Source organism: Falco naumanni, chromosome 11 (assembly GCF_017639655.2).
Source record: "Falco naumanni isolate bFalNau1 chromosome 11, bFalNau1.pat, whole genome shotgun sequence".
In the NCBI taxonomy this organism is placed as follows: Eukaryota; Metazoa; Chordata; class Aves; order Falconiformes; family Falconidae; genus Falco; species Falco naumanni.
Genome location: NC_054064.1, coordinates 33,507,940 through 33,534,445, shown reverse-complemented (window position 1 = coordinate 33,534,445; position 26,506 = coordinate 33,507,940). Strand labels below are relative to the sequence as shown.

General features: G+C 53.9%; 1 protein-coding gene across 19 annotated transcripts in view; it reads right to left on the bottom strand.

Moving 5' to 3' along the window:
- SGIP1 (SH3GL interacting endocytic adaptor 1) overlaps positions 1 to 26,506 on the bottom strand; it is a 63,621-nt gene that overhangs the window by 9,326 nt on the left and 27,789 nt on the right. For 4 of the 19 annotated variants that reach the window (XM_040610386.1, XM_040610387.1, XM_040610396.1 and 1 more), the window contains 14 exons: positions 26,056 to 26,112; positions 25,148 to 25,202; positions 24,075 to 24,250; positions 21,048 to 21,059; positions 20,327 to 20,338; positions 19,506 to 19,530; positions 19,019 to 19,070; positions 17,870 to 18,009; positions 16,482 to 16,574; positions 15,208 to 15,282; positions 12,790 to 13,245; positions 9,542 to 9,660; positions 8,601 to 8,727; positions 5,114 to 5,173 (listed from right to left, as the gene is read on the bottom strand). In XM_040610386.1, the coding sequence (XP_040466320.1) occupies positions 5,114 to 5,173; positions 8,601 to 8,727; positions 9,542 to 9,660; positions 12,790 to 13,245; positions 15,208 to 15,282; positions 16,482 to 16,574; positions 17,870 to 18,009; positions 19,019 to 19,070; positions 19,506 to 19,530; positions 20,327 to 20,338; positions 21,048 to 21,059; positions 24,075 to 24,250; positions 25,148 to 25,202; positions 26,056 to 26,112 (1,459 nt within the window). Of the gene's footprint in view, positions 1 to 5,113; positions 5,174 to 6,030; positions 6,091 to 8,600; positions 8,728 to 9,541; positions 9,661 to 12,789; positions 13,246 to 15,207; positions 15,283 to 16,481; positions 16,575 to 17,869; positions 18,010 to 19,018; positions 19,071 to 19,505; positions 19,531 to 20,326; positions 20,339 to 21,047; positions 21,060 to 24,074; positions 24,251 to 25,147; positions 25,203 to 26,055; positions 26,113 to 26,506 lie in introns of all 19 variants that reach the window. The other 15 variants (XM_040610389.1, XM_040610394.1, XM_040610402.1 and 12 more) reach the window with 10 other exon arrangements.

The following is a 26,506-nucleotide window of genomic DNA, read 5'->3' as shown; positions in this document are numbered from 1 at the left end:
GCACCCCCGGCACGGCTCCGGAGGGCTGCGCACGGCAGGCTTTGCATGACAGTTTTTGCAGTAGGACTCTGTGCCCCAGCAAGAGGGGCTGGGGAGATTCCTTGTCCCTTGTCCAGAGAGCTCAGGCTGCCTGTGGGAAAGCGGGATGTCGGCAGTCTGCCCCTCCGATGCTGTCTGAACTCCTGCCTGAGGGAACCCCAACCTGGGGGGACCCCTGCGACCCCTGGCACGCTCCCCTCTCCTGCGTGGTGTGCCTGGCAAACCCCCCGCACGGCTGCTCACCCCACAGAGCCTGTGGGACACTACGGCAAATCTGCAAATCATCAGAAATCTGGAACTGCGGAGGAGAACGTGGGACCCTGGGTGCAAAAGCTAGAGCAATCAACCCGTGGTTTATTTAGAAGAATAAAAAGAAAGGGGAAAAGTTTGCCTCGGTCGTGCTGTGTGTCCATGGACACTGGCCAGACCCTAAAATAATTCAGTCCCGTGTGATCGCACAGATCTATTTCCCTTTGCTGCCCAGGAATGCTGTTTCCAAAAAACATTTGAGGATGAAAGCATCACTGCAAGCGTACACCAGAAGCCCTGGGCATGCTGGAAACCCTGTGTGGGGGTCAACATCCCACCCCCTGTGCCTGCCACCAAGAGGAGCGCGAGTGGGGGCTGTTGGCATGGCAAAGCTCTCGCCTCTCCCCTGGCAAAAGTGCCAAAAGATCAGTCCAGGGTTAGTGCCTGATCACCCACCTGACATATGAGATGCTGATCCCCCAAGCACCCAAAAAAGTCCTTGAGAGGTCACAACCCCTGCCCTGGCATCGCCAGTTCAGCCTTATACATTTTTCTATAATGCACCATTTTGGAACCTTTTTTTTCTACCATAGTCTGGCTGTCAGGTTAAGCACAAGGATTATTTTGCCCCAAACCAGGGAATGGCAAATGCCTCTGGAGGGGCAGCTTACCCGGGGACCCCGACACCCCCTTACTCCGTTACCTTCATTTGCAGGGTCTGAGTCAGACAGGTGAGACAGGCTGTTAATTCAGCCCAGGGTTTTGTCGCTTCGGCCGTCCAAGATTAAACGCTGGCCTGGGGAAGGGCAGCACCTCCGCAGGCCGTGGGGCAAGGGAAAAGCAAAGCAACTGACTGAACTGCAGCGCGTTTCTGGTAAGCTCCTGCTTTTCTGCCTAGACTAGCTCCAGAAATCATCCCCTCCCTTCTCTACCTGCTGCTTCCCACCGCTGCTCCGTTGCCTGTTGCTTTTTGCCTCGTGTCTGAGCAATCTGCTGTGGGTTTTGTGTGACATACAGCAAGGTCCTGGCTGGATGCTGCAAATTTTGTGCAAATAAATAATAGGGTTTGGGCACGGGAAATCAGGATTTGTAACATCTCCTGGGGAAAGCACTTCTGTCACTTAAATTACACTTTTTGAGTTTTGATATATTAACTGTGAAAAACCATGGCATTCGCAGACGAGGAGGATTCCTCACACCTTACAAATGCATCCATGCAGGCAGCGCGTTAATGTATAAAACCAAAGATGCTCTTTCCTAAAGGCACAGATGAGCCTCTGGCACTGGGATTTTCCCTTCAAGCATCTAACGTAGCCTAAAAGGGTTTAAAAAAAATCAATGCAGGCACTTATCTACCTCTTGGTCATACGTCTTAAGAGACGGGGGAACCGGTGGTTCCAGCCACAGCCCTGAACGCTGATGCTCAGTGAGTGCCACGTAGCTGGCTGTCCCAGCACACGGGACAGGCAGACTGAGCATCTCACCCCACACGACAGACCCCTCGCCATGCATGCGTTAATTACCCTAATGACCCCAGGGAGGCAGCCTGGGCTCCCCAGGCCTTCTGCTTCTGAGGACACAGCCCCTGAGCTGTGTGTCAGGGACGCAGCCAACATCTCCTTAAAGAGCAGGTACTTCACACCCACGCCAGCCACATGCGCAGGCACGGGCAGCTCCCCAAAGCCACCCAGCACGCAGATTATTACAGCCATGCTGCAATGCCTGACTGTGTGGCAGAGGGGACATACCACCACAGACCGGCACGGTAACATGGCTTTTTATAAATTCTTTCCATGGACACCACAGGTGGGCTGTCAGAGAGCGCATCCTGGCTCCCCACACCCAGAGCAATGACCTCTCAGCGCATCGGACGCGGCGGGATATTCTCATCACATCCACCCGGAAGCACATAAGAGATTCAACACCATCGATGCAGGCTGGCTACAGAGGGGTGAAACATGGAGGTACCACCCTGCGGAGGAACATCAGGCTTATCTCGGCGGGGAAGGTGAGAAGAAGGTCTTTAGCCATCCCACAGCAGCGAAGTGCATGATCTGTGCCAATATAATCATTATTCTTTGGGAGAGGAAAAAACCCACCTCCCAAATGGAATCTGCACCCTGGCTGCAGCTGGGTTTAGCCCAGACCCTGCACCAGGGCACCCAACGATGGGTGGGCATCTCTCACACCACCGTGCCTCGTCCCTGATTTTCAATCTCAGCTCTTCCACCATTTCTCTGTACTTATATGAGATTTCTTCATTCTCCAGAATGAAAAATAGTACGTGCAAAAATAAACTGGCTCGTCTCACATATCTCTATTGCCAGGCTCAGCTGGCCTTTGAAAATCTGAGTCCACATGAACCGCAACAGCAACAAAACATCCTCCACATTTCTAATCTGACTTGGAATAAAAAAAATCACACGGATGTAATGTAATTGGCATTCAGCATTCTTGGTTCCCTCCACTCTTCCTTTAATAACCTATATATTCCTTTCTTAATGGCTTCAGAGACTAAACAACATTCTTAATAAAAACTTCAATGTAGAAAGAAAAGTATAATCTCTTTTAGACCCTAGAATTCTTTTCCAGAAACTTAAGAGACAGTTCTAGTTACTGTGGCACACCTCCACCAAAAACCCGACTCGCCAGCAACGGCTTCAGAAATTTTTTTTTGAAAAAATTCATTTTGGCAAAATGACTTGATAACACTGGGGTTTAAAAAAAAATCAACTTTATGGAGCTTTGGGTCCTGCCATAAGCAGCACCCCAGGTTCATTTGCCTTTTTCCTTGCACAAAGATGGAAAACACGGACGTGGAGTAAGGGCAGCCGAGTACCAGCTGAGCACGTGGCTCTGCCCATGTGCCCGGCAGAGCATCCCCAGCGCTGCACCGCATCTTCGCACACGAACCAACCATGCCACGCTCTGCAAACACACATATCTTAGCACAAAAATCCCCCAAACCCAGCAACAAAAAGGCAACTTCCCTTCTGTCATTTCATGCCCTGAGTTACAGGTGCTGAACTCAGCAGATCTCCTTTTACCTCCCTCGAGATAAGCGCTGAAGTTTAGTTTTGTGTTTGTTTTTTTTTTTTTAAGTCAGACTCAAAGATGAAGGGCTAGATCAGGGAATCCAGCATTTGGAAGCATGATAGCTCCTTCTGGGAGATGAGATGAGCCTGGAGGCAGTGCCACGCTCTTGCAGCCCTGCTGCTGTGCCAGCCGGCCGGCACGCCCTGAGCAAACCCACCCCCCTGCTCTATACCGTCCACACTGCCAGAACAAAGGAGCAGAATCAAATATACCATTCAAAATCACTAAAACACAAAGCCACAAGAAAACCCCCAAACACTAGACGTGCTCGCAGCGCTGGAGCGAGTGAAGGGAGGAGGAAACGCAGAGCGGGGGTCAGTGGGGATGCGCAGTGCCGGGGTACGTGTGCTGAGGGTGATGCTGGAAGGTGGCGGCTTCAACCCAGCGATGAGCTGTCCCCATCCCCGCTGTGCTCGGCTCTTCCCCAAGCTCCAGGTGGGCAGGTGGCACCCGGGAAAGGAAAACCCAAAACCGCTGGAAACAGCAAAACTGCAATGAGCGTTAGGAGGAAGCCATTCCTCCGTGGCCCCCTCCCAGGTCTAAGCTGGGAGCTGCTGTTGGAGCAAGGACCTCGGGGCCTGGCTGCTGGGGCTGATTAAAAGGTAGGAAGGAGGAAAAGAAGGAACCAACTGCCCTGGTCACCACTGCCTCCATCCCTGCCTTCTGCTGCCGCTATGGCATCGCGCTCACCAACCTGGGGTTTGCTCCATGAAGGCAAGCAGCCCGGCAGCGCAGCCCCAGGTCACTTGGCTGTTTGCTGCAGGGGACACGCTTTACGGACCACACGCTCTGAGAGAGCAAGACCCATGGGGACCACGCTCTGGCGTGCCCTGTGCCAGCATCCCCCAGCTAGCCCCAGCCCAGCTCTGCCTGCAAGCTCCACAACAGCTTCAAAGTGCTTCCCTTGGGTTTTAAAGCACCTATTCCTGCTGCTAGCCAACCTCCATGCTTTGCTTTTCCTTTTTTTAAAGAAAAATATTGGCACAGTGTCTGTGAGATGAGGCTTTGTCTAAAGCCTTGGAGCTCTGGGAGTGGGGCTGGCCACCCAGGCACTTGTGCCCCTGGCCCCCTCAGAGGCGTGATGCTGCTCAGAGAAGCTGCCGTCTGCCCCAAAACAAACTGTCCTCCTCCTGCATCCTCCCCGACGTGCCTTCTCATCACCGAGGGACCCCAAAACCCACACCGCCTCCAGCCAGCCACCCCAGCAGCACAACGTAGCGGCATTTCAGCTACGCTTGCTGGCAGTGCCGGCATGCTGCCGACCCCTCACCGTGGCAAAATCTGATGGGAGGCGAGGAAGGGGCCCCACCTTGGCAGAGAACCTGTCGCCCTTTGGTTTTTAATTAACCGCACTGTGCCACAGCCCACTCAGGGTAATGAGCAGCTCGCGAGAGAGAGTATAGAGAAGCCCTGGTTGACAGAGTCAAGTTCCTCGGCAGTGCAAGTGGTTTTGCTCTCTGGTTTTCACCACAGTCTTGGTATGAGAAAGTTCTTTTGGGTTTTGGTTGGTTTTGGGTTTTTTGTTTTAATAAATAAATAGGGAGACGGATCACCAGGACAAATGGAATAAATCAGATCAAAATTATTCTGGTTGAACTTGCGATGTCATCTAAGTAGCCATAGCATTTTGCACGGAAAGCCGGACTGGAGCCTTTGAAGGAAACCCCGGGAGTCGGAGAGCAAGAGCAAGGGGAGCAAGTCGTTACCGGGTATGCTATGCACTACTTACCTTCGAAAGTCAAATAAAACTTTCCTCTGTCAAACCAAACGAGGGAAGGCTGTTCATTCTCTGTATGGCCAGGAGTTGAAGCGGGATGGGAAAGGTTAAGGAGAGGGAGAGAGAAGGACACAGTGTGAGTCACAGAGCAGGTCATTTATCTCGCTACAGGGAGGGGCGAGGCGCTGCAAGCCATTCACGTGCAAGGAAAGGGGGGGCTCTTAAACTCTGGTTTTGGCTTAGGAAACAGAAAGCAGAAAGCAAAGCTATGGAAGCCCAGATGGAAGAGTATCTTTGCCCGCTTGGGAAGGATTTTTAGGGGGGTGAGGAGGTGTCTTTTTTTTTTTTGTCTAGAGTAGAAGAGGCTTCTCGGTTCATGCACTCCGTCAGCAGATTCTAACTGCGCTGAGTTCGGCAAACACGCCTTCTCCTCTTCGCCTCCGGTGATGTCTCTGCCGTGCTACAACAGCGGCAGCGAACGTCTCCCAGTGGGATGCTGCAGCTGCATGCCACACCGGTGTGCAAAATAAGTGACAGTGAAACGTAGGTATTTTCTGTTGCATTTCAGGACATAAAACTTGCAGATAAACAGACACACGCACACAGAGCAGGAGACGCCTGGCTGGAATTTTTCCTTTCTCATTACAACCACCAGCTCCCTGCACTCACACCGCCTTGAAAGCCACGTTAGACACCAGGTACTGCTGAAATAACTATGGGTAGGGGGTAAAAACTGGCTTTTTGAGCTGTTATATTAACCCTTTTGAATTCAGGAGTGATAGCCTTTCACCTCACGGTTCTTTTTGTCACTGAGAAACTGTCATGCAAGGTGCTGCGAGCAGTGGGGTGCTGGGGCTCGGGCACTCGGGGTGCCCGCAGCCGCCCACTCCGAAGCGAGATGTCTCGAAAGTGCCCTGCTAGTACAGTACCTGCAGGCGTTTCACAGCGCCTTTCAAACGTGGGCAGTTTGTCAATAAAAGCATCATCTTCTGATAACATAAGCAGAAGAAATGCAAAGGAAAGAAAAAAAAAAAAAAGAATGAAAACACAAATCCCAAATGAAATCAAGCAGCGCACTCTATCAATGAAAAGAGACAGAGAGGGATTTTAACGAGAGAAATAATGGAAGGAACGCCGACACAGAAGTAACAGCTTCTTTCTTTGCAATAAATTATTCAGACTGCACAGGCAACCACAACGAAAGCAAACCAGACCAACACAGAGGACAAATAAACAAAATAACGCTTCCACATGCTCCTGGACAAACTCCGTCGGACTTTGCCACAGCAAACGAGCTGGAGCGCGTGGTGGAGCCGGACCTGGCGGCAAGCCGAGGGCTGGGGGCAGCCCCGTGCTACCCCCACAGGACCCACAGCGACCCCCAACCTGCTGTCCCCGAGCCCCTCCTGTGCCCTGCCCCCCTTTCACCTTATCTTTTCCTATCTCTGCACGGCCGGCCCAGGTGTCAGAAGCATTCCCTGCTCCGCTGAGGGTTTGCAGCCCGGTGCAGCCAGGTGAGCACTACGTGGGTGCTGGCCCAGCGCTGCTGCCCAACCTCACCCCGGCTGTCTTGGTGGTGGGGACAACGGAGAGATGCTTGGAGTGCCCCGGCACGGCTCCCAACCCCTGCCTGCCCCTGCCTGGCTTTTCCCAGGCCAAATCCTGACAACACGGCACCCACCACTGGCTTTGCATGGAGCTGGAATTGCAAACCCTGCAACCCGGGGGCATCCCTCCTGGCTGCCCTGCTCGGGGTCTCTCTGCCGAGGGGTGACCTGAAAGCTCTGAATTTTGGCTCTTTTTCAAGCAAAGCCCCTTCGGAGGGGGTGGGAGCCACTAGAGCCAGTGGGCACAGCTTCTCACCCCGCAGCTGCGTCAGCCCCTGCTGCTCAGGGTGGGTAGGTCATTAAAAACATCAAGCAACAATTTTTGTTCACAAAAATATGTGTCAGGGAGAAAAACCAATAAAAATGAAAATGAGAGCCTAAGGGACCCATTGCCTGCTCAGGCTACAGGACCATCACACAGCCCCCATTTCAGAGCCACTTTGCCCGGCCTCCTGAAGCCCCCACAGCCATCCCTGTCCTCAGCCTGGCTGCTCTCCTCCACCAAAATTGTGTTTACCGCCCGCAGCTTGCTGCCAAAGCTGCAGGACAGTGGGCACAGCCAGGACCGACAGCCGATACACCGGGGATGCTCGGGGCTGGCTGGCCCCTTGCTGGAGGTGCGGGATTTTTTCAGCAGCATGCTGTGACAGTGACCAACAGCCGGCGAACAGGTACAAGCGTCTACAACACCTCAAGAGTGAAGCAAACAACAGGATGGAGACGGAGGTTGGAGACTCCGGCAAACCTACAGGGAGGGCTCGGGTGGGTGCCGGCACCATGGGGACGGCATCCACCGCATGGCCTGGGCCATCCCATCGCCTTCCAGCCATCAGGATGGTGTTGGGGTGGTGATGCTGCCGCTCCCCACGGCTTGGACGGTGACAGCCGGTGGGAAACGCCGCAGCCAGGACACGAACACCAGCCCGGTTTGAGGTTTTGAGGAGAGCCGGGGTTCAGCTCCCTGCGCAGAGCCTGCCTGCCACCCCACGCCGGCAGAGGCCTGCCAGCTCCCTCCCTGCCGCGCAAACCGAGAGTGCTCATCACAAAAAACACAAGAGAAAAAAAAAAAGAAAAAAAAAAAAAAAGAAAAAAAAGAAGGAAAGTGTTCCTGGCACGAGATGGAGCTGCGGGAAGCGAGGGGCAGCGGGGCTGGCGGCCCGGCAGGATGACAGGTACGCGGAGGAGGGAGCGCTGGCAGCCGGGGATGGGGGGGTGGGGAACAGAGGGAGGCACAGAGGGTCGCAGCACATGGAGCCTGGGAGCTGCCAGCCAGACTCTATTCACATTTCTTGTCCCAGGCCCTGGGGGGCACTGGGGAGGGGGTGGTCTGGCAAAACTCGTGTCTTTCAGGATGTTTCTCCAAAAGAAAAACTACAGCCCTTTGTTCTGGTCTAGGACCTGTCAAGGTACCGGTTTGGAAGAACCTTTTCCAAGGTCTCGTTTCCCACTGCCTCTCTACGGGGAAGTATGAATTTAGGACATTGAAAGAGATTTAATATTAGTCGCCTCCTGGATCCCAAGGTCTGGCTTCCAGCCGCCCTCCCCTCCATCTACAAGCATTGCCCACAAAAAAAAAAAAAAAAAAGCTTATTTGGACCAAATTTACAGACCATAAGCACATTTTATATTATATTTCACTTAGTGATAGCCCCTGCCTTCACCAAACATTCATCTTTCACAGCATTTAGAGCTGCCACAGAGAGAACTTTCCCTAGCATCACCTTTGTGATCCGTCACACCCCCCTCAAATCCCTTTTTGCATTTAAAAATCTGATGAAAACTAATGAGCGTGAACCCAAAGAACAATCTAGCAAATGAAAAGGTTTCAGGAATCTTTTAAGCACGTTCAGAGGTAGGAAAGGTGAAAGAACAGCAGTGCTGTATGTTTTTACCAACGGTGGGAGTGGTGGCTGCACTCAAGGAATTGGTGGAAGATATGGAAGAAGTACTTTCAGCACGGGCTAAAGGTGCTATCGGAGGAGGACTGGATGAGTGAATAGGAGGGCTAAAAGGCCTGGACTGTAGGAAAACATAAAATAACAAAAGGTTAAAGAAAATATCCACAGTGACATTTGCATCAAACAAACAGAAGCTTTTTTCTGTAACCCTCTGTGCCTCCAGGCCAGGCTCCGCTGACATCCCAGGGCTGACTTAGTACAAAACTGAACAATTTTAGTTCTTTCAGTGCCAACAGCATTTTAGTCCAAACTTAAAAAACTGGCAGATGATTCCCACTGTCTCGTGGGTCCGTATGCTGGAAATCCTCATCCTCACTAGGGATGGGAGGTCCAGGGGCCACAGGATGGGTTTAAGGCACTCGGCATCGGGGAGGAACAGTGCCACCGCACGCTAGCTCGCCAAGGAGCTGCTCAGTGGGTCCTTATGGATCCTTTAGGGATAATTGTATAACCATAACATCAATCAAAAAATTCTCTACAACTTACCTGAAGCAGCCCGGGGTGGCGGGGTGGAACCCACTTGGCACGGCACAGCGGTGGGGAGCCCCACCAGAGATTACCCTTCCCACGAGCGTGCTCCCTTTTCACACCCGTTTTCTGCCTTCACTGTAACTGTGAACCACCGCGGGCCCACGGCTGGCACCCCCAGGCTGCCAGCAGGCAGGGCAGGAGACATTCACAGCCATTTTCCCACGTGGAATTGGTCTCGTTGAACAAATTATGGAAAACCCCCGCTGGCCCAGGCAGCCCCCACGGTTACTTGCTCTTCACGACCTGCTCCGCTCAGTTAACCCGTCTCACCGTTCAGCAAACGCAGCCCCGCCGCCCCCACAGCACATGCACCCCCCCTGCACGCCTCGCGACCACGAACATACCACGTCCGCCACGGGCTTGCCAGGGGGCAGCTTGGGCCGGGAGGGGGGCCGGGGTGGCGGTGGTGGTGGGGTGCCACAGGTGGCCAGTGGCGTGCCGGGGCGAGCCGGGGACGAGGAACCTGCAAAAAAGGGGAGCCGTGAGCATGCGGCAGGCTGCCCCCCGCAGCTGCACACCCCCCCCCACCCCCCCCTGCACGAAGCAAAGGCTTCCCCCCCGCCCCGAGCCGCTGGGTGCCCATGCACAAGCTCCCGTTGACCATCGTGCCGCACTGGCAAAGAGCTTTTTGGTTGCTGATGTGCTTCTCGCAGGGGCTGCCCGCCTGCACCAGGCACCCGGCTCCCTCGGCGAGGAGGAGCTGGGAGAAGTTGTTATTGGAGGAATCTCATGATTTTCCTGAAAACAAGGCATGACAGGCAGGGAAAAAACGATGCTTAACTCCTACAGCAGCCGACAGGGATGTCACAGCTCCCAGGGCTCCACAAGCAGCACAGCCGGCGAGCAGGGTCTGTCCCCTACCGCAGGAACGAGGGGTCCTGGTGAGGGGGTCAAAGCTTTGTCCGAGTGAAGAAGAGGAAGGGTGGAAGAGCAAGGTTATCAGATTTGCTGGGAGTGTAACGTGTTTCCCAGGTCTCTGGAAGAGCTTCAACAAACAAGAGGGTGCTGGTGTCGTGCTTTGTGTGGTCCCCAGCAGCCGCTGCCCTGCTGCCAAGGGGGACATCCTGCGATCAAATCGAATCGTAACAGATGCTTAAGGGGACGCCCAGCAGGATGCTTTCCTCTTCCAGGGTAAGCTCAGCAATAACTGGTGTTGTACAGAGTGGTTGGAGACCGCATCCAGACAAGAGGGGCGGCAGGAGCTGGGGGGGACGCAGACCCCATGTTGCAGGATGGCTGAGCTGGCGTTTGCTGCCCACCTTCGCGGAGCACAGCAGCGTGTTTTGGTCAGGCTGACAATGAAATGATGCCTTTAGCCTTATTTTTCCTGCTTATGAGAGAATCTGTTTATTAAGCTTTTTGCGTGATAGCTTAGTTTAAGGAAATATCAAAGCTAGATCTGCAGAAGACAGACCAAAAGGTAAATGACAGAAGGCTAAGACAAGAGGTGGACTTGTTTAAAGAGAGTAAATCCTGGCCCTTCATTTGCACAACTCTGAAATGCAAGCTGTTTTTATTTAAAAGCCTGATTTGGGAGCCAAAGTTTGAATTTTTCCTTTGTTATCCCAGTAAGAGCCTGACAAAACCAGAATTGTTCAGCGAAAGTAACTTAGCAGCGCTGAACAAGTGTCAGAAGATGGAGACTTGGAGGGTGCATTTGGCCCTGGCTCAGGAGCAGCCGCCGGCCAGCCAAAGCCCTGCCAGACAGCAGCTCCCACCCAGGGGGCTGTTCTTCAGGTTCTTAAGGGCGCTGTGAAGCCCGTGTACCTCTAGATATTTTCTACAACGAGAAGCTGGCAGCATGTTGTAAATCAGCGTGAAATCAGAAGCCTGCTGGGCTGGGAGCAGCCTGCTCTAGTGGGAAGCGTCCCTGCCTGTGGCAGAGGGGTAGCACTAGGTGACCTTGAAGGTCCCTTCCAACCCAAACCCTTCCACACTTCTATGATGATTCTCTGCTGGTCCCCAGCCCTGCCCCAGTGACACCCACGAGCCCGGGCTCCTGTGGGATGTGGAGGTAGGAGGGAGTCCTGGGATGACTCTGCTCCACAGCATCCGACAGCCGGGCAGCCCTGGGGCTGGATGCAGCCACAGGGGCCTCGGAAGAGCAGCACGGGCAGGGTGCTGGAGCCGCACCATGCACCCAGACTGCCTGCAGCTTTCTGAAGATTCACATGATTTTTGATTGCGCACGTCAACGCTGCATTTGTAGGGCTCGCTGTCCTGGGTAAGGCTGAGGTGCCAGCACACTGCAAAGGACCGAGGCAGGAGACAACTTCTAGGGAAGAGATGTGGATCTTCCCAAACAGGCGGTGCCCCCTTGCCGAGCTGGGTTTCTCCATCCATCCCTATGTGCTGAGCCACTGGTGCGTCCCCATCCTGCAACCTCCACTCAGGTGAGACAGTCCCTCAGTGGGCATCTGGGTGGGGAGGGCATAGGAAGAGTGGTGCCGATTCCCACTGCCGATCTCCCGGAGAAGCCCCAGCTCCAACCAGTGTCACCGCACCCGCACAGACCCCTGCCGCCCCATCCCAGCACAGAAAAGCCACCACCAGCACAGCAAAGCCACACTAGCAGCAACAGCCAGGCTCAGGGGGAGGGGGAAGATGCCCCCAGCAACCCCACAGCCCCCTTAGAGGTGGCAGACGGCACAGCTTTCGAGGTCACACGAGGCTGGTGACAGTGGGTGGGCACAGGGCTGGGGAAGCTCTGCACCCAAAGTGCCTCCCACGGGTGCCAGTGTCTGCAGGGCTCTGTGGGGGTAACTCTCTCAAAAATAATGTCTGGTGGCTGCAGGAGGGCAGCATGGCAGCTGGGGGGGGACGGGGACACACAGCACGGCTGCCCAGGTACAGTGAGCGCCCTGGGGTCAGTGTCTGAAATAACGTGATCACGTTGCACCTTCTCAAGCACTGTGGGAGAGCTTGTGTAAGCTGACCTCTGAAGAGTTCGTTTGCCCTAATGGGCGCGCAGACATTTATAATTAAGCAGATGAGGCCTGGCAGCCAGCACATGCTAGACAATCCTGTCTGGTTCTGCCCCTGTGAGAGGTTTCACCCGGGAAGCAGTTTCTCCAGACCTGGCTGGGCATCCATCCACGCTCTCACAGGCGAGAGGGACCAAGCGCCAGCAGATCCCTGCTGCTGTGAGTTACTTTGTCTCAGCAGCCCTGGGGCAGCTGGATGCAGTGACCTGTCTGCCTGCAGCAGACTGAACCCCTCTGGTTCTAGGGGCTTGCTCAGGTTATTTGCCTGAAGCGTTTCTGCTTACATTCACTCTGAAGCCTACTGAGGATGGAGTTGCAGCAACAACAATCCCATGCAAAATTTTGCGTCGAGGGGTGGCATGGATGGCAGAGGTGGGAAGGGCAGCTTGTGGGAGCTTTGGGGAAAGGCCCTCAGACCCATCCGACCACCAGACACGCAGCAAGGAGTGGGGGAAGAGGACACAGGAGGCTGAGGGCAGACGCTGGACGTGGAAGCACAAGACTGCTGGGTGGGAGCGCAGGCGCCAGGCACAGGCACAACCAGGTGGGAGGGGATGGCGGATGCGGTCACTGCCACACCGAAGCACACCCAACACCACGGGACGTACCGCTGGTGCTTCCCGTGCCGCTGCTGGTGCCTGGTCCGGGCGAGGAGACCACCGTGCGGTAGGTGGGTGGCGGAGGCGGCGGCGGGGTCGCTCTCTGTCCCGGCCCAAAATCTTTGGGAGAGGCGGCCAGCTCCAAGTTCTCATCCTTAAGGTGGGACTGCTCAGAAACCTTCTTGTGAACCTCTTCCAGGTGGAGCGGCGAGGGGAGCGGGCGGGAGGGCTCAGCCACTGGGGCATCAGCCAGGCTGCCCGCTGCTGCCAGTGGGGACCCCGCTTTTTCCTGGGGCATCAACTCTGGAGTCACGTTTTCCGGGGATTGATCAGAAAAATTGACCCATTTGTCTTCTGCATTAACAGCAGCAGACTTAGGGGATAGCACGGGGCCAAAAATGCTGTCCAAGTCATTGATGGACGGAAGTTTGTCTCTTTTGAGCTCTGCTGCTGTCTGGTCCCCTCCTGTGGTCAAAGTAGTTTATTTTACACTTAGCATTAACCGAGAGCACTGCAGTTGCACTATTCTCTACGGAGCTCTACGTCAGCTACTTTTCAGAGGAGATGCTTTAAAAGCACGGGGGTTTTTTTTTTTCTTATAAGCTGCCAGGGAATATAATTCATGTGCAAGAAGATTTCTACAACAGGTCATGTGCAACGCATAAGGGATCACGCTGGATTGAAAACATACGCCGTAGGAGCGTGAGCATGCACCACGAGCCAAGCCCACCTCCTCCATCGCTTCACACACAGCGCTCCTGTACCCTCCCCAGTTCTACAGCTGGCTCTCAGCCTTTGTTACGTACCGCCTAAATAACACTGCTGGGTCATTAGCATCACTGAATTACCAGCAGTATTAAACTTACGCACTCAGCTCTCTTACACACTCCACTCTCTCTATATATTTATATGTATGTGTCTATAAATATATATATTTAAACATGCTGGCTTGACACTCCCAAGAAGTGCTGCCGGGCATGCAGTGCAGGAAAGCAGGCAGGTATATGTATTTCAGTTGCAAGCAGCAGCAAAGGGTGTTTTAGGGCTCTGCTCACTAACCGAGCAACCGCACATCCACATTTGTATTTGAGTCCATAACTGATGCCGAGATGGGATTCAGCAGCAGTTACACCTCCAGAGGAGGGAGATCCTCCATCCTCCCTTTTGCGCCCTGTTCTCCTGCATTTACCTTCGCTGAGGGCTGGGGCCAGGGGGGCTGGCAGCTCTCCAAGGCCAGGCAGGCTGCCCAGGACTCCGCTTTGCACAGACCGAACAGGGGATGCAGCGAGGACCAGGGCAGCGTGTGGCCAGGCACGTGCACTGACTAAAACCAACGTGCCCCTTGGGCTCCTTGTGTCAGCATCCCACCCCTGTCTCTGCATTTGGAGAGGGGCCACCTGATGTTCTGCTAAAACAGGAAAAAAAATAGACCTCTGCCACTTGCTTTACTTGGTGCAGAGGCTGAAATGTGCAGCGAGTCAGACCCCAGCAAACCAGCCGTCACATGCAGCTGGGCACTGCCTTTGCTCTTGTTGATGACTATGTATGTAGATGGACACTCTGCCAGCCCGGCTGCTTAGATAAATAGAAAAATCAGGATATGGGAGCATAAATGAAATATTGATGGATAGAGCAGTGAGCTCAGAGCGGGGGATTTCTTCATGGTGATGTTAATAATGCCCCGAGGTGCTCTCTGCATCCGTGTGTGCAGCCAGCCAGTCAGCTCCCGAGCCAGAGGCCAGGGACTGCCCACCCCTCCTCAGCACCTGCACCTCCAACAGGCTGCACCCTGCCAGCAGCATGAATTATATGCTTATAAGCACTTTACGTCCTCTGGCTGCATCCAACACCACCTTTCAACCCTTCCCTCCTGCTGTCCTTTATCCCAGGTATCCCACGTCATTCTCTTCCCCCTGCCCCTCTGCCGCCAGCACTGCTGCAACCCCCCGCTGCGGGACTGGGGCGTGTTTCCCACCTGCCTGGACAGCAGCAGGAGTTTGGGAGGGCAGGACCAGCTCCCCACACACAGGCAGGTGCCCCACACCCTGTTATTTCAGAAGCACAGGCTGTGCCGTGCTGCTCCGGGCAGTAATGTGCTCTTCTGCTCCCAGCTTTGAGCAGGGCATTAAGGCTAACGTTGCATTTCATCTCTAGCAGTGACCGATCCCAAAGGTGGGGAGGGGGGGAGGAGAGAGCGTTAGTTTCACCAGGGTGACACCAACTCGGGAGCCAAAAGCATCTTGCACCGCTTCTAAAGTATCACCCCCACTGCAGCATCCACTAAAGCACCACGGATGCAAAGAGAAGAGGATGCGCAAGGGCCAAACCTGTCCCCGAAACGCAGCCCCGGGACCCGACGCCCCAGCGCAGCCCCCGGCGCAGTCTACCAGGGCCATGCAACCGCGGAGGTGGGCGCTCAGCCTTTACCTATTCCCACCGTCAGAGGGGAGCCGGTGCGGGGCGGCGTGGCGGGGATGTTTTTCGGCGGGAGTGGCGGAGGTGCTGCAAAACAGAGGAGGGAGGGGGAAATCAGCGGGGCTGCGCCAGGAGCACGCGTGGCTGGCGGGGGCGGCCGCATGCTGCCCAGGTGTGAAGCAGGCAAGGGGCTGGGCCAGCTGGAGCATCCCCACTGCCGGGAGCTTATGATGGGTCACCGAGCGACAAGTGATCACTGGTGCCCTTTGCTGGGTTTTAGGTTTGTGGGGTGTTTTCTCTGCCCCCCCCCCCCCCCCTTTTTTTCCCTTTTTTATTTTAGGTTGTACTTTAAAAACCTGAATTATAATTTTAAATAAAACCTGTAGCCTCCGAGGCACATATCTGCTTCCACGTTTCTCATGTGCCCATCCTGCACGGAATGCTCACGCAGGAGGAGGAACCATGTGGCTAATTAACCCAGTGCAGCTTCACAGAGGTGTTTTGGCAAAGCAGATGTAAGTAGCATCCGAGCCAGAGCCTCCTGGAGGAGCAGCCGGAATGCACCGTGGCTGCTCTGGATGCCGCTCAGCACCATTAAGCAGCCGTTTCGATCCCGAATGTCACAGTCCCCTTGTAAGCTCGTGATGTGGCCAGAGGTCGCCTTGACCTTGGCACAGCAACACCAGGGCTGGGGTGGGCTTGGCCTGAAATAGGGTGGGCTAACGGCTGGTGCGGGAGAAAGGAGCAGGGGAACAAGAAAAAAAAAAAAAAAAAGAAAAAAAGACTTTGTGGCTAGGGAGGAGGAAAAGCTGTGGTTCCCCTGGCTGCCCCGGGGAATGGGAAAAGCTGCAAGCAAAACCGGGGATTTGGGATGTGCTGCCCTTCTTTAGGTTAGCCTGGAGAAACCTGTGCTTCTGACCTTTCAGACCAAATAGCTACATCATTAACACGGCAGATCAGGTACTCCTCACCCGGCCATTTGCCCCAGCTGGAGATGTTTCATCTTGTAAATCCAGCCCAGAAGCGTGTTTCCCCAGGGAGGATGCGTGCTGTCTCTCCCGCCCTGGCCCATCCCCATCCATCCCATCCCCATCCATAGCCCTGTCCTGGCTCGGCCCCGACGCGCACAGCTATGGCCAGGCCAGGGAAGAGCCACCCTTCAACTTGCTACCGGCTGAAAGGTTACGGCATTGCACAGTAGCAGCAGTCTGAGCGAGGGAAAGTAGAAGGTTTGATTTCAGTATATAGTCATTTATTTCCAGCTGATAACCTGCGCGGACACTTACTTCCAGTTGGAAAAGGTCTCTGCAGCTTTGGGGACTCTACGCTTGTGTTGACGGGCTGGACCGAACCCCATATCTCAGGCTGATCTAGAGTGGCTGGAAAAGAAAATACCAAAAAAAAAAAAAATAATAATCAATAAATACACACACAAAGGCAACAATAAAAGTGACTGTCTCTTTCCAAATTCCAAAACACAGATGAAACGTGTTCATCTGAGGCTTGTAAAGAGGCAGCTCAGCGGTGGCAGAACCCCCTCATTAAAGACAGGGGGGCTTCTGTAACGGCAGGTAATTACAAGCTTGCCTGGTTTTTAAAGAGGACATGCAATTAGTTTGACAATCATGCTGCTTGACAAACCAAACAATGCCATTTATGTATTTGGAGGCTTATTACATTAAGTGAAACATTGCTTTAATTGCAAAAATCGTCTGGAATTTTAGGATATGCAAGGGAAAAAACCCCAGGTATTAAAACAGAAAGGTACAATTATATTCACAGAGGTTGTAAGGGGGGAAAAAACTCTTCTATATTTCATTTAAACTTTTGGGGGGACTGTGTGTGGGGAACTCCAAACAACTACAGTTTTGATTAAAAGAATTAACTGGAGTCATTAATTATAAGACATAACTAGGCTACGAGCGGCAGCAGCCATTTCGTGATAGCTGAGCAGAGCCACCGCCTCGGAGAGGAGGATTTTCCTCCCCAGGCACAGCCCGCTCCAGCCTGTGAATGGGGTTTTTCTTTGGGGACAACAAGCCTGGCAAGATCCCTGCGCCTCGGGAAAGCTGTAAATAAAAAATAAAGGCTGAGGCTGGCAGGGGGTGGGGGCAGCCAAGCATCCTTATACTCCTTGTCCAGAAGAATGCTGTTCCTGGGGGAAAAAAATGACATTACTGAGATGACATCTTGGCGGCACGGGGAGCCGTGAGGCACTGCCAGGCTGCTCGGGTCACGTCCTCCTTCAGTTAAACCGGCGTGATGCTGGAACGCTGCTGCGGCGCCGGGAGCTAGCGGCTGCCGCTGTCACACACCGCTTCAGGGTACGTCGGTGGGGCTTGGCCAAGGGGCACAGCCCGGCTCTCATTTGAAAGTCAATCGTTTTAATATTTGTTAGCTGCCCTCTTTCGGGATCAGTCCTAAGACACATAATTAACTAATTGACTTAAACACTTGCTCTGTTTCCATATAACCCATACAAACCCCAACCCCAGGTTTAACGCAACCACCCGCCCTTCGCCTTTAGTTTTGCCTTTCTCCGTTCAGCGGAGGGCTGGGGGCTGACACCCAGGGTACCCCGCTGGCCAGCGGAGCTGGCTGCCTCAAGCCCTCCCCAGGCACGGCACAGCCAGGGGTCACGGCCAGGAGATGCCACCCGCCTCCCCCAGCTTACCGTCCAGCTTCTGCTCCTCGAACGCCGACTCGAGTGGGGGCCCAAAGAGCGGAGCCAGCGCCGCGGGGTCCTCCCCGGCTTTCTTGCTGCAGGACGAGACAAGTGCGGAGGAACCATGAGGTTCAGGGTTGTGCTGAGACCTGGTGTTTGAGTGCAAATATGTCTATTTTTAGGGTGCGTTTGCATTCTAGGCTAACGGCACCTGGCAAAACAGAGGGTTTCAGGCAGAGAAAAGGGGAAGGAGAGCAGTGGAAACATTTGGCCGTAGCAAATCCCATAGCGCCCGTGCAGCGCTGAGGCACTGCAGATTGCTTTGGGATTAGTCAGAGCTACTCCAGGCTGCATGGAAAAGGAGGGGGGGAGGGAAGAAAAGAAGTCAAGGTCTGGATCATGCTCAGGTCCAAGACACCTCGAGTCAAGCCCTGCAGCTGCACGGGGCACACTCCTAGTGAGATTTGGCTTCATGCTGTACCAACTAGTCGGTCTGCTTTCCTGAATCGATATATACACACGGCACCCGCCTGCCAGCTCTCCCTGTCGATCGGGCTCAAGGCAGCTTCCAGCCACAGATGTCCTTGCTGCTCTTGTGGGAGAGCGAGTGTGGACACCGTGCATATGAAAGCAGGGGTGCCGCCGTCATCAGCACCTCAGTCCTGCACAGTTTTGCTCAGTCACGTTCCGGGGGACCCGCTGTCGCTGCCTGGGCACCCCCTGCATCTCTCATCTCCTCACACAGCATCTGAGCAGAGAGGACCCAGCGCTCCCTGTGCCTCTTGCATCCTGTGGCACGGAGCATTTATTCAGCTTATTTAAACACCCAATGCAAATGTTGGTCTGCCTCATGAGCCTAAAAAGTTAAAGCGATGTGTCGGCAGTGGTGTCTTTGACGAGCCAAACTGGGGCAGCTCAGCCAGGTGGTGGCTGGCAGTATCTGTAGAGCAGTAAATACCTGCTGGATTTGCTGCTGCATTACTCTGGTGTGACCCACCCAGGGCATGAAAGGACCAAAACCTGCAGGTGAAAACAAACGCTTCCCACAGCAATGCTGCAAGTGTGCAACTGCCCACTGAAGGGTTTAAGCACCGCGCCAGGACTATGTGCCCAAGCGCAGCCGTGTTGGACTGTAACGCCGAGGGACTCTGTACTGACCTGGCAGGGTCTGGGGTCGGTGTGGAGCGCCGGGGCCGTGTGATCTCCTCACCTGCGGCACAGGACAGACAGCGCGGGGTTAGAGCCATTCCCCTGCCCACACCCCACACCCCACGCACCCTGAGCCCCTGCCCACCCAGAGCCAGGCTGGCAGGAGGGCTCGCACCAGGAGTGCCACCGACACAGCACATGCCCCATCCCACACCTGCTGTGGGGGTGCTGGCAGAAAGAGGTCTGGGGTTTAATTCACATTTTGTATCTGTGGAAATATAGATTAGGGAGCAGCACCATTTCTATAGGGTACCCTGAGGACATCCCATATGGCCTTCTTTAAGATAGATGTCTGGGTGCCATCATTTCTGCCAGGACCACTTCACAGCAAACCTAACCCACTCCCTGCTCCACCCCCCACCCCCACCCCCCCCGCCAAAATATCATCACCACACCATCATAACTACTGTTCTTGAAGGCTGCAGAACATACTTACTGGATAAATTCCTTTTAATCGTCCCCTGGAATTAGAAACACACGGGGTCAGCAGAATGGACAGGGACAGGGGTGCACGGCAGGGGTCCCCCAGGGAGGGTCGCAGCAGGAGCGGCAAGAATTGCGGGTCCAAGGGGGTATTTAGTGCACGTGGCTGAAACGCGCCCAGCTTTGCACGTGTGCTGCGAAACCCCACACGCTGCCAGCACCGGGGCAGCAGAGCCACCCCAGCAAGAGGGCTTTGAGCCACGTAAAGCCATCACCCGGCAGCACTGCCTTCGCAGCAGCCCGTGGCTTGGGGGGTCACTTACACCCTTGCCCCGTGGGAAATGGCATAAACCCCAAATCCTCACGTTTGACAGGTGCAAATCCATCTAAGCCAAATATCATGGGTTTGGCCACCTAAACCCTCGCTCCTAGAATCACAGCTCGTTTAGGTTGGAGAAGACGTTTAAGCTCACAGAGTCCAACCGCTAGCCCAGGGCTGCCGAGCCCACTGCTAACCCACGTTTCTCACCACACAATGCCTGCACACAACAGAAGCCAACCCCCCCCCAACCCCTGACCATGGGAGCAGGAGCCCAGCTGGAGGTGGGCGGCAGCAGGAGTACCTAGGACCACAAGCAAGGTCTCCAGGGGGGGTCACAAGGATGCGGGTTGAACCGTGGAGGCTGCCCGTCATTGGGGTGGCTGATGGCACTGGCACCGCTCCCCCCTTCCCTTGCGCTCACCATGTACCTGGCGTCCAGCACAGACTTGGACTCCCCAGCCCCCCCCGTTCCCAGCGCGGCAGGGGTGGGAGCAGGGAGTGCGGGTGCTTACCGGGCTGCGCCGCTGCGGTCAGCGAGAAGGAAGAGAGAAGAGACACCTGGTCAGAGAGCGACAGGTCAGCACCCCAAGGCCCCCAGCGCCCACCACACCCCTCCATCACAGGCCACAGTGCCAGGTGGGTGTCCTCCACCACCCAGCCTCCACCCCTGCCACTGGGAGCGCGGCATCCTTCTCCCACAGGCTGGAGGTCACCCTAGCACAGGGAGAGCAGCGTCCCAGGAGACCCCAGAGGGAACCCAGACCCCACGGAACGGCAGAATTCCCCCACATTGGGCTCAGGGAAGCTGGAACCCCAGCCCTCTCGGGAAGCCGTCACCATTGCATAGAGCGGCACCATGGCAGCAGGTCACGGACTGCCGATGGGCTTTTCTGCCTTCTCACACCTTCCAATGTGCAACAATGGGTCTAGAACGTGCCTTGGCAAAACTGTGCCAGGCCTGACACATCTTGTCCAAAACCACCAGCTCTTTCACCCAAACTACACCCCCAGACTATGTACATCCAAAGCAAAGACAGCCTAGCTCTATTTTAAAATGTTCTAAGTTAAACCAAAGGAGAAGAAAAATAAACATCACGCCTTCCAAAATGGTAGGATTTGTTATTTGCATTTTACATTTCAGTTCTAGAGACATGCAAAACAGGGACCGTGCAAACAAGAGAACACAAGACTGTGTTAAAAAGTTATAAGAGATAAAAAAACTGTATTTCTTACCGGACTTTTCCTCTAAAAGAATGCAGAAAAATAAAAAAAGGAAAATGAGAATATAAGATAATTTCTATAAAGGGATAACAGAAAAAAAAAAAAGATTTGTATTATGACCAGAAGCATCAGGTATATAAGTGTTAAAGGCACAGCAAAGCAGAGTCATGCGCGCATCCAGCCAGGCTGTCACTCATCTAGACAGAAGACTGGAGCAAGAGAGAGACGATACAGACACACAAAACTCGCATCCGAGCCATCTCACGGAAAGGACCCGCATGCTTTGTCACCAGCAGCCCCTGCTAGCTATAGACAAAAGCCGATTCCCAGCCTGTTTCATTTCTGCGAAAGGAAAGTCAACAGCACGACTTCTACTCCAAAGTGCTTAAATTTCAGGCTATTACTCATTGCCTTTGCTCGGTGACTATTTTTTTGGACTGCTACAAAGCCCCTGCTCCCGGGGCCATGGTGCAGAAAGGCAGGCAGGCAGGACCAGGGATGAGAGCAGGAGGTGTGAAGCTGCTGGTGCGGTACGTGGCACGGGCTGGCAGTACCAGCTCCTGCTCCGCAAGAAGCGAGACCTGAGCTATCAGGCATCAGAGGATGCAGCCGACACCAGTTTACAACAGCATCTCCAGTTTTCTTCTTGTCTTCAAGTTAAGGCACCATAACTTACACCCCAGAAGGGTGGGGCAGACAGTGCCTATGGACACAGCATCTCCCATCCTGCTGCTGTTTTCCAGGAGAGGCTGGTGCACAGGAGGGACTGGGTGCTGGAGCAGGGCTTTGCAGCTAGTTTTGGGGAGGAGATAAGCTCAGGACAAGGGCAAGGACCTGGACAGCAAAGCATGGAATTCCTGTGGATGCAAAACTCCTTCAGCCAGCTCCTTTCTGGGGCTCTGGTGCTTTCCTGGACAGCGGGGCTTGTGCCGCTTGCTGGGACCCATGGTGCTGGGGAGCGCCTGGCTGCAGCACCGCTCGCCTCCCCACCTGCACTCTTTGGCTCTGTACACCAGGGTTTGGATCGTGACATGGGGAAGCAGCATGGCTCCTGCCCAGCCTGGCACAGGGCTTTTCCCCGAGCCCTTCGGGCCGAGCTGAGCACACCTGTGCTCTTTTACACGGAGGAGACAGCTCCAGCCCCAGGCTGTGCTCTGCCGGCCACCGGGAACAGGGAATTCCCAGAAGCAAAGCCCAGAGCATCCCGACCCAGCGCCCAAAAGGAAGGCTTCGGACTGCACCACAGTCATGCTCACCAGAGGCTAAATCCTTCCTAACCGACAGCAAAACTCCTCCCAACCTCAGCAGGAGAAACACCACAGAAAAGAGGCGGCACAAAAATCACATCTAGCAAAATGCACATTTTGTGGGGGTTTGCTTTCCTGGAAAAGGTGAGGGGCAGAAGAACTGCTGACCATATCAGCCTGCTCCTCACATACTGGTGCAAAACTATTCAAGTATTTCATCACAAGAATAAAAATCAACCAAGGAACCATGGACTGCTAGGAGCTGAGCGTAACCATTCGATAATTTCCTAATAGATCTTTATTTATTGCCAGAGACAACATTGCTTTAAATTTTCCGGCTAGATTCTCTGAAATCCCTCCAACTGCAGGCTGCAGCACAGAATCAATGAGCAGCTACTCCCCACCTCTGCTGCAGCTGTGCCAGAGCCACCAGCTGCACCCCGGCACGGGCGAGCACTCCGCAGTGCCCAGAGCAGCGAAGCCCCGTGGCAGGGGCCTACTGCTGGCAAGGGATGCAGGCAGAAACGCAGCGAGGGAAGGACAATACACCAAATATAGACTTGGCCTGTCAAATACATTCTTAGTGCTTTCCCTATCCCATTTTTAAAACGTTGCACTGTTTCCTCTCCCCTAAATATATCACTGTCTCCTACATGGCATGCATACACGCGTGCGCACAGAACTGCCAGGGCCATCGCTTTGCAAAACCATAGCTTGTTGCAATACGAAATTCTGGGTCTTTTTCTTTCTTGATGAAAATTATCCACCTATTTGGCAAATAATTGCCAATCTCCAAAACTCCCCTCCTTTTTTTTTTTTTTTTCTCCTGAATTTTGGGTTGGGGTTTTTTTGTTGTTTATTTGTTTGGGCTTTTTGGTTTGGTTTTGTGCTTCCCAAAGCAGTCCACTGCAGCTTCTAACCCTGGAAGGCTAACAGCCAGAAAGCCCCTGGTCACAGTGCAGAAAGCACCCAGAAGCGCATGCTGCTAAAAGGGACCGAGCGCTGGGGGAAGCGGAGACGTGCCGCAGGGACTCCGTGTTTCCAAGGACAGTGACTCGTCCCAGAAGCGTTCATTAAACTTGGCAACGTCGTGTTGGTTTAGAAAGACATAGAACGCAGTCATTTGGTTTCATCTTTGCCTAGAGTTTGAGATTCATTCACACTTCAGACCCAGGCTATTTATAAATCATAGAAAGCTTCATCTGAAAAGACACTATAGCCCACACTAAAGCCCACTGAAAGACAAAAATCAAATCTTTTCACGGCTGAACAGATTGGGATGAGACAAATCTTGACAAGCCTTAGGAAAACCGGAGGGTGATGGTATTTATACCAGGAGGGACTATGGAGAGATGACCTTTCCTTCCAGGAAAGGAGAGACATGTCCCTCTAACATCCCATAGCAGCAGTGTGGAAAACCCCACAGATGCTTTCCCTGTCCTGGGAACCAGGGCAAGACCCAACTGATTTATGTCCTGAACAATGACCATGCTGAAAAATGAGGGGGGGGACAGGGAAGAATAAGGGAATAGTATATTCTGAACTCAGTTGCCCTGTTTTATGAGCAGAAAAGGCAATTTAAGACATTATGAACTGGAAACATCACCGCGATACATCTGAGCTCCACCTGTAGTCACATTATTGGCTCCATATAACCTAGACCAGTAAATAAAGGCAGAAACACCAGCGTAGCCATTGGCACCCAAGGAAGAACCCGGCTCGCTCGGGGCAAGCCCTGCGGAGCACACGGCTCTTGCAGCTGGGGGAAAAGACTGAAACACTGAGGACTCACCACAGGGGATGGAGAAAGTGCAATGTTGCCTATCGATGCCTTCAGCTCGTCCACTGTCGCTGCGCTCTTCAGGATGTCTTTAGCCTGCAAAGGCTTGATCTTAATGTTGAACTTCTTGTGCGCCTCCTCTTCCTCTTCGGACTCACTTGAGGAGTAGAAGTGCTTTCCTTTGGTAGGTAGAGCACAGTTAAAGAAGATTTCCTTCTGCTGCAAGGGGAGAGCCTCGGCACGCAAAGGCTCAAGCCTCCCTGAAGGGTGGGAATTAGATGTTCCCAAAACCCCTTACCCCAAACGCCCAAGGGCAGGAGTAGCATGCAGGGGTGAATCCTCCTGCCGTGGAGTTTCACGGCTTTATCCACATGCAGGCAGAGGACATGGGAACTGGGGGTCACAGGGACAAAGCCAGCCCTGGTTTAGCCCAGCAGTGATTTGCATCAGCATCCAGGTGTCCTCCCCATCTTAAGCGCACGGGCTCACCACCTACAGAGAATCATCCAGCATTTTTCAGCAGGAGCAGAGGAAGAAATTCTGCTTTTCCATTGACTCTCCCCCAGCAGCAAGGAGGTGGCTTAAAATCTGCTGCCAGCCCACAAGCTCGGCACAGGCACCAGCCATCAACACCTCCTTGCCCCATGGCAGGGCATACTGTGGGAGCTGCAACCTCATCTTTGCTCTTTGCTTTTACCAGCACCCAGATCATTTCTGCCCCAAAACAGCATCAGCCACGACAAGGTACCACGTGGCCGGCACCCACATGCAGCACCGCGACTGGGGTGGGACAGCGTGGTCTCCACAGGGCATCACACCGGGATGCTCCCCACACTGCTCACACCGCCTCATTTCGGAGCGGTACATCAAAGGCGATCAGAAACACATCCTGCTCTACTGCCTCCGGTAATTCCCTCTGGGAGCCAACTGTAGCTGCAAAGCGACAGCTCAAAAGGAAAATAAGACAGGGGAAATACTAAATAAAGTAAAAATAAAATAAATAAAAAAAGTCAGTAGCCTGTCTGTGAACCCCAGCTCATCTGACAGTTTGTAAACCAAGAGGCAAAGCCGACAGTAAAGGATATAGCCTGGTTCCTCTGGTCGGATGCTGTATCCCTCCTCATCGAGCTCAGGTGAATTCTGAATAGGGCACGCAAAAAAAAAACAAACCCAAAAACACACACACACCAAACCAAAAAACAAACAAACCCAAAAGAATTAGAAAGGCTAATGCTGTTCCTGTTCCTGGAAAGCTGGAGCACGTCGTTGGTCCCGCAGAACGCGATGCCCAGCAAAGCCCTGCGCTGCCAAAGCCCAGGTCTGACCCCGGAGCTGCAGGGAGCACCCAGCCCCTGTGCCCCACACAGCCGCGCTGAGGGTGGGCTTTGCAGTGCCGTGTTTTTGCAGAAAAACATTTGCAACGCCCAGCTGCAATGCAGGGTTTTCTCTGAGCAGCATCCTGCAGGCCTGGGCATCACTCTCCAGAGCCACCCAGTTTTGGGGCAGTTTTATACAATTTAATTGACGTTAGAATGGGTTGGACCGTCCATCTCAGCAGGGCCAGGCTCTTCTCTGTGGTGCCCAGTGATGGGACAAGGGGCAACGGGCACAAACTGCAATACGAGAAGTCCCACCTGAATATGAGGAAGAACTTCTTCACGGGGAGGGTGGCAGAGCCCCGGGCCGGGCTGCCCAGGGGGGCTGGGGGGTCTCATCCCCGGAGACACTCAAACCCACCAGGATGCGGCTCTGTGCGGCTGCTCGGTGAGCCCCTGCGCCAGCCGCGGTGGGGGGCTGGGTGGTCTGCAGAGCTGCCTTCCCACCCCACCATGCTGTGATACACAGATACGAAATACATATCTGGACACAAACCCACACCTGGACATCACCCAAACCAGCCACGGCCACCCAGAAAGCCAGGAAGCAGCGAGCAAGCGCAGCCCGGGTCCCCCATCAGGAGCTGGACAGAGGGGGGGCTCCCTGGGACACTTACATATCTATCCCAGTCAATCTCTGCGTAAAATCCATTCGGTGCTCCATTTGTTTTCTTCTGCAACACATTGGAAAAGAAAATTTCCATGTTTTAAATTAAGGAAACTGTAACAGAGCGTATTCTATACCTGCGCATTGATGCGGTGGGGATGGCGCTGGGTATCGCTCAGCTGCCTGTGCAGGCGCTGCGAAGAGCTGCTCTGCACGTGCACATCAGCCATATGCGACAGCATTCCCGTTTCTGGAAGGTCTTCTACAGCAGAGAGCTAAAAGGCTTTTCCTGAACATTCGTTAGCTGAACATACAACATTTCTTAAGGAAGAGAAACAGAGTGGCCATTTCTCCACGTGCTGGAATGCTCCAGCTCATGGGGAGAGCTGGCAGCTCCCAGTGCCCATGAGCACAGGCATTACTATTTATCGGGAGGTAAACCCCTTCCTGGGACACACTGA